General features: G+C 67.5%; 1 protein-coding gene across 1 annotated transcript; it reads right to left on the reverse strand.

The window, feature by feature from the left end:
* Positions 1 to 228: 228 nt before the first annotated feature.
* AJM1 (apical junction component 1 homolog) lies at positions 229 to 3,471 on the reverse strand. Its single transcript, XM_059828992.1, has one exon. The coding sequence runs from the start codon at positions 3,469 to 3,471 to the stop codon at positions 229 to 231; it is 3,243 nt and encodes a 1,080-aa protein (XP_059684975.1).
* Between the last annotated feature and the right edge of the window lie 3,373 nt (positions 3,472 to 6,844).

The following is a 6,844-nucleotide window of genomic DNA, read 5'->3' on the forward strand; positions in this document are numbered from 1 at the left end:
TCGCCCCCACGGCCTCCCCCAGGCCAGCCCCCCACTGCTTTGGCTGCGCCCCACCCAGCCAACACCGGCCACGCACAGCCCGTCGCAGCCTCCTCCCCTCAGTGCCGCATCCAAGAGGGGGTCCCTGTCCTACCGCGCCGGCGGAGCAACACCTATCTACAAAGGGGGGTGACCCAAGGGTGCTGGGGGGTGCCAGGGGGGTGCCGGGGCGGGATCCCCACCCCACATTCACATGATGTCATCCAGGAGGTTGGGGCTGGCCACCCAGTCGAGGGTGCGGGGCTCGGAGGCTGCCATGATCATGCACATGAACTGTTTGCCTGTCCTCTTGTCGATGGGGTAGATGGTGGTGGGGGTGAAGCGTTTGTTGCTCTCCACAAAGTCGCAGAGCTGCTCGTAGACGGCAGGGAACTCGTGCCGCAGGAAGACGCCGCGGATGCGCAGCTCCCGCTGGATATTGATGAAGCAGACCTCACGCGCCTTGCGGCCCTCCTCCCCCTCCTTGTCGATGTCTGCTGTGCCGGGCGGGGGTGTCAGGATCAATGTCTCCATGTCCCGCTCCTTCTTCAGGATCTTCTTCTCGGGGCTGGAGGAGGCTAAGGCCACCTTGGCGTATTTCCTGACCGTCGGCACCTGCATCTTCGGCGATGGCCTCTCCGGCACTTTTTGGGTGACGGCCACGGTTACATTCAGGAGGAAACATTCGTCAGGGTCGTACTGGTTGCCCGTCTCCCGCAGCTCCTGGGCGTACTCCCCCAGGTTGTCCGAGTAGCTCTCCAGCTCCCGCAGGGACAGGTAGGTGGGGGACATCAGCAGGCTCTCCAGCCCGAACTGGAGGAAGTTCTCGGCCGAGCCGGCGTTGGGGAAGCCCAGGAAGAGGACGCCGCGGCCGCGGGAGAGGTAGCCCACCTTGGCGATGCGCGAGAAGGCCTTGTGCACCTCGGCATTCTCCCGGCAGAACTGCAGGACGTGGCGGCAGACGCTGCCCACGCGCCCGTAGACGCAGCTCTCCTTGTGCGTGTCCCAGTCCTCGCGGCGGCAGTGCCGGGAGCAGTAGTAGGTGTAGCAGCTGTGGCATGACTTGAAGTAGAGGCAGGCGTTGAACATGGTCTCCGTCCGCCGGCACTTGGCGTTGGAGCACATCATCATGTCATCCTCCTCCGCGCTCAGGTCGGGTGAGCAGTTCTCCGGTGACTTCTCGAAGGGGCCGACGGACAGCGAGGCAGGTGGGGGACGTGGGGCACCGGCGCGGGAGCTGGGACCCGGCTGCTCCTTCGTGGGTCGGGGTCGCTCAGGCACACTGGGGGGGATCCTCCTGCCCTCGCCCTGCCGGGGGGGCCCCGGAGCGCTGCTGCTCAGAAGCTGCTTGAGCTGCTCAGCTAGGCTGTCCCTGTCCCCGGCGCGGTGGCCTGGAGCCGGCTTGTAGTCGATGACGAGGTCGGTGATGAGCTCGTCCAGCTGCTCCAGGCTGCGCTGGCGCCCCGAGCTGCTCTCCCTGGGGACGGGCTGTGGGGCGCAGGGCACGGCGTAAGGACCGTGCTCCCGCCCTGCGTCCAGCACATCCCAGCTGGCCGAGCGCCTCTCGCTCCTGCCCAGCCCATCGGCACGGATGTCATTGTCAGTGATGGTGATCTCTGGCGTAACGTACCAAGAGCGGCCTGGCGGGCCACGGCCACCGTCTGTGTGCACCCTCTCGAGGATGGAGCTCTCCGAGAGGGACAGGGCGGCGTAGCGCTTGGGTGAGCTTGACAGGTTGATCACCACCGGCTGACGGCGCTCCTCAGGGGATAAGGCACGGTGCTGCTCCTGAGCGAGCAGGTTCTCGTAGCTGCGCCCGCGCTGCAGGACCTCCTCCCTGCGCGCCGCCGGCGCCAGGATGTTATCCCAGGATTTGGAGTAGTGCTGGCTCTCCCGGCCCAGCCGCGGGGGGGTTACGCCATAGCTGGCGTGCCAGGAAGAGAGCATGGCCTCACGCCCGGCCGGCTGCGGGGTGAAGCGTGACACCTGCAAGGTCTGGTAGGGCAGTGCACCCCGCTCGGGGCAGTACCAGTCGCCGAAGTGCAAGGGCTGGGCGCTGCGGGGCGGGGGGCACGTCCGCGACAGCACCTCCCGCTCCCGGTACTTCCCATAGTCCTCAGCGTAGAATACCCGGGCAGAGGAGCCGAGGGCCGGGTACGTCCGGGTGTCCTCGGCGTAGAGGGTTTTGATGGGAGTGCCGCGAGGGGCATAAAAGCGGGGCTCGTCCCCGTAGAAGGCACGGGCGGGCGCCTCCTGCACCGGGTAGCCCCGTGTCTCCTCCACGTACAACGTCCGGGGTGGCACCGTGTGGACGGTGGCTTTGGCCGGGTCCTCGGTGTAAAAGTGCTGGGGAATGCTGTGGCGGGCGGGGTAGGGGTAGCTGGCGTAGCCGGAGCTGCGGAGGGGCATGGCGGGGCTGGGGCACCGCGCTGGCTCCTCTGCGTAGAAGAACTTGGTGGGGACGCTGGGGGCCGAGAAGGTCATGCAGCCCCTCTCGGGGTACTCCCTGAAGTCCCGTGAGGCCGGCACCGGCACCGTCTGGTAAGCTAGCGCCCGGGGGTCCGCCTCGTAGTACTCGCCGGGATAGGGCAGGAGCGGGGGGTCCCCGCTGTAGGAGTCGCTGGGGGTGGGCGTGCGGGACGCGGACACCTGCCTGCTCCCCGGCACCGCCAGGCTGCGGGCAGCCCCGGGTGCGCGGGGCCAGCGCGGCGGTTCCTGCCGGTTCTGGGCTGCCCGCAGGCTGCGCGCCGCGTGTACCAGCACCGCCTCGTCCGGCTTGATGTCCACCCGGCACTTAACATGGGGGCTGGCACCCACCTTGGTGCCCGGCCCCTCCTCGAAGCAGTTGCTGCCCAGGCAGACCGGGGAGATGCGGCTGACACTGCTGCGCTGTGGCTGCAGCTTGATGGGGTGCACCTCGTTAGCCAGCACCCGCAGGGGAACCTGGCTCTCGCGGCGCGGCGAGGGCTCGGGGCGGGAGGGCTCCCGCACCACCCGCAGCGCCTCCCGCCCGCGGCGGGCCGGCGGCGGCGACGCCGAGACAGTGATGGGCACCGGGGTGAAGGTGGACTTCACTCGCGGTGCGCTCTTTGAGCGGGCGCGTCGCTTCGGCTCGCTCCTGGGCGGGGGGGCTCTGCCAGCGTAAGGGTCCGGCTTCGGCGGCACTCGCCTGCCCGGCGGCCCCGGCGTGGGCTCAGGGGTGCCGGGGCGCGCGCAGGGGCGCTCCATGGCCGCGGGGGTGCCCAGCTGCTCGTCCAGCGACTCGAGGAAGTCGAAGCTCCTGCAATGGCGCTTGTTGAAGGGCTGCGGCTCGCGGGGCAGGGATGAGGACATGGAGGCGTCACATCGTGCCAGGGGCTGGCAGACGATCGAATCCCCAGGGGCTGCGGTGGCCACCTTTATGTCTTGGTACACCGTAGACACCAGGATGTCAGGTGGGTCTGTTCGTGTCATCTTAAAAGCGACTCTTCTCCCGCCAGCTCCCCTTCAGATGGCCTCAGAGGAAGGCAGCCGGCCCTGCAAGAGAACAGACGAAGCGCCTAAATTCCGGCGGGGACCTTGGGGAGCCACGATGGTGCTGGATAAACCCCCACAGCTCCTGGCTTAGGGGTGGGTTTTGGACACCTCTTCAGAAATGAGGGTTCGGGGACATCCCAGCCTCCGCTGCTGCTGTTAATAGTCAGATCCCGACTTGGGGAAGAAGCTGGAAAAAGGCTCCAAATCCAGGGTGAAATAATGGAGTGGATAGCAGGGCACCCATGGGTGCACTGGGCACCGCGGGGCAGCCGTGGAGGGGTGCCAGCTTACCGCAGGGAGAGGAGGCCACTGACCGCCGTGCCCCTGTTCCTGGGGTGCAGGACACAGGGACCCTCTTGCAGCATCACGGGAAATGGCAGCTCTGAATTGGGCTGGGGGGACTCAACAGCAGGGTTTTCCACAGCGGATGGGGAACACGTGCCCGGCTCCCCGCTGTGAGCATCCAAGTGGCTGCGGGGTCTCCTGGGACCATGCGCGCCCATGTCCCAGCACACGCTGTGCCCAGCACCACCATCGTAGGCAGTGCAGGCAGGAGCATCACCCAGGGATGGGTACCATGAGCACCCGCCATGGCAGCTGGGAAGTCCACGCAGCTCTGGGGCTCCAGGGCGGCAGGAGCTGTACCCCCTCCCCATGGCGGCTGCACCCACTGTGGCCCATGAGCACCCCTGTGGGGTGCCAACAGTCCCAGGTGCTCGCAGCCGCATCGCTCCCTGGGGCTCCTCCAGACCGGCAACGGGTGGCATCGGAGGCTGGCAGAGGGGTGCTGTGGTGGGTGCCCCAACCCCGCGTGCCAGCAGCGGCTCCTCCATCGCTTCCCATGGCTCCGAGCAAGGACAGACCAGGGTCCCTCCGCAATAACCCCACGTTGGAGGGGCTGTCCTGGCTCAGCGCCTGCTGGCTTTGTCCTCTCCCGCGTCCTGGGGCCACGACACGTCTCCCAGGCTGGAGAGCGAGCAGGATGGTGGCTGCAGCTCCCGTGGGACACGAGGCCTGGCACCCACCATGCACCAGCACCATGCACCCCACCTGCTCTGGGATGATGCTGCACGGGTGGCCGGGGTGGGCAGAGGCCCCAGCTACACGCGTGATGCAGCTGTGTGACAAGGGGGGACATCAGCACAAGCCTCCCAGAGTGACCGGGGGAGCAGATGAGGTGCTTTGCCCACAGGACCCATAGGTGGGTTGTGGCCCTGATCTTCACCAACAGCCCATCGAGAGCCAGCTGCAGGCTGCCATCGTCTCCGCGTGGATGTACAACCGGCTTTGCCAACGGCGGGGATACCCGGCTGGCTTTAACCCTCATTCCATCCTATGAGGGTTTGGTTTTTTGGCCACCCGGCCAAGGGGCCCGGGAGCGCGGGTGGGCACCAGCTGCTCCACGATACGCTAAAGGTGCACGGCAAAGGGCAGCAGAAGCCATTTGGCTTTAAACAGCAGCAGAGGACCACAGGGAAGGTATTTCTGGGAGGAAAGGGATAGACTTTATTTGGCAAGAAGCAGTACTGACTATGCGGAGATGGGGAGGGGGGCTTGGGTCACCCCTCATTACCCGGATAAAGCCCTGTTTCGCCCTGAAGCCGGGGACGGACAGACAGATGCTGGAGCTGAGGTGAAGCCAGTGGGGTTGTCTGTCCCTGGGGTGGGCTGGGGAGAGCTTGATGCCAGGAGGAGATGGGGAACCGGGTGCCTCTGGGGCTGGGGGAGCCGGTTTACCCCCATAGTGGTGGCTCAGCATCAGCCCCGCTGCATTACAATGCTTGGGAGCTGGGCCGGATCCGGGAAGGCAGCACCCCACACCGCAGCGATGCCAACAGCAGCGTTGGGAAGCCCATCCCCGTGGTGTTGGGGCGGCTGGTGGGCAGGGAACCGCAGCCCGGGGTCCTACCTGGTCCGGCGGCAGCAAGGAGGGGGTGGGTGGGCTGAGCTGGCCCAGGGCCCTGTGGCGGCTCCATCCCAGCACTGCAAAATAAAAGAGGCATGTGAGGGTCCCGGGAAACCCCCAGCCATGGCAGAGGGGCGGCTGCCAGGGCCATGGGGTGCCTTGGGGGGACATCGAGCACCTCAAGAGACCCCTGCAGCCGCAGCCCTGCTGAACTAAACCGAACTGTAGCCCAACGAGACCACCGTGTGCATCCCTGTGCCCTGGCGACGTGGGCACTGCATCCCACAGGCACTGGCACGTCCCCCCACCCACCTCAGCAGCACCCCGCCACCCGCAGAGCCGCACGAGGCCGTGGCGGCGGGGGGACCCGGGGACAGCGCGGTGCTGGCATCCCCAGCGCTGCCTGGGGTTGCCATGGTTTCTCCAAATTATTCCTCCTCTGCGAGGACAGCGTGGGTGCGTGGGGAGGCTGCTGGGGCGGTGGCACTGCGGGGGCCGGGGGGAGACGGGGTTTTGCGGCACCGCAGGGAGAGCAGAGCGCCCGCAAGCCGCGGGCATCCTCGGCCCGTTGGGGTGGCAGAGCCAGGATGGCCCCACCAACACTGCCAGTGCCCAGTGCCACCGCGCTCCCACACCCCACCTGTCCCCGACACCGCGACCCCTCTGCAGGGAGAGGACTTCTCATCCCCTCCGCTCTCCCACCCTTTGGCTGGTGGGCACTGGGTGCCTCACTTCACCCCCAGCCCTGCCCGCTCTCGGCAGGCACCGGTCACCCTGCCCAGGGTCTCCGCGCTGTGTCACCCTGGGGATGCTGGCACCGGCTGGCAGTGCTTTCAGGCCTGCCGATGCCCACCAAGCTCCCTGCATGGGAGCTGCCCCGCAGGGACACAGCCAGCCCCCTGCCCACATCCGCACCCCAGGGAGGGCCCAGGCGGTTTGTCACAGAGCCCGCCGCCCCCCCGTTGCTGGGCAGGACACACGGCCACCTCTGCCCAGCCTGTCCCTGGCACAGCAGCTCCCCTCTGGCACGCCTGCAGTGTTGCTGAGGGGCACCTGGTGGGACCCCCCGTGCCAGCCCGCAGGACCACCCCACAGCTTGACCTGGCACTGATGTGGAGCCCGGTGCCACCCATGTGCCTCCACCCTATTCAGCACCCAGTTCTGCACCTGCCACTGCCCGTGGGGCGCTGCCTGCAGCCAGGGGCTGCCCTCGCTCCCAGCCTGGCACCCAACACCGCCCGGGACGCTGCTTCTGCCATGCTGCACGTGAACACCGGGTCTCCGGCAGCTCCGGGCTGTGGGAGCAGCACGAGGGCACTGGGGGCTGGGAGCCGGAGGGGCCCGCGGGAGGCTGCCAGGAACTGGGTCGTTGCCTGCATGAGGCACGTGCGGGCTGTGCAGTGG

Source organism: Gavia stellata, chromosome 24 (assembly GCF_030936135.1).
Source record: "Gavia stellata isolate bGavSte3 chromosome 24, bGavSte3.hap2, whole genome shotgun sequence".
NCBI lineage: Eukaryota > Metazoa > Chordata > Aves > Gaviiformes > Gaviidae > Gavia > Gavia stellata.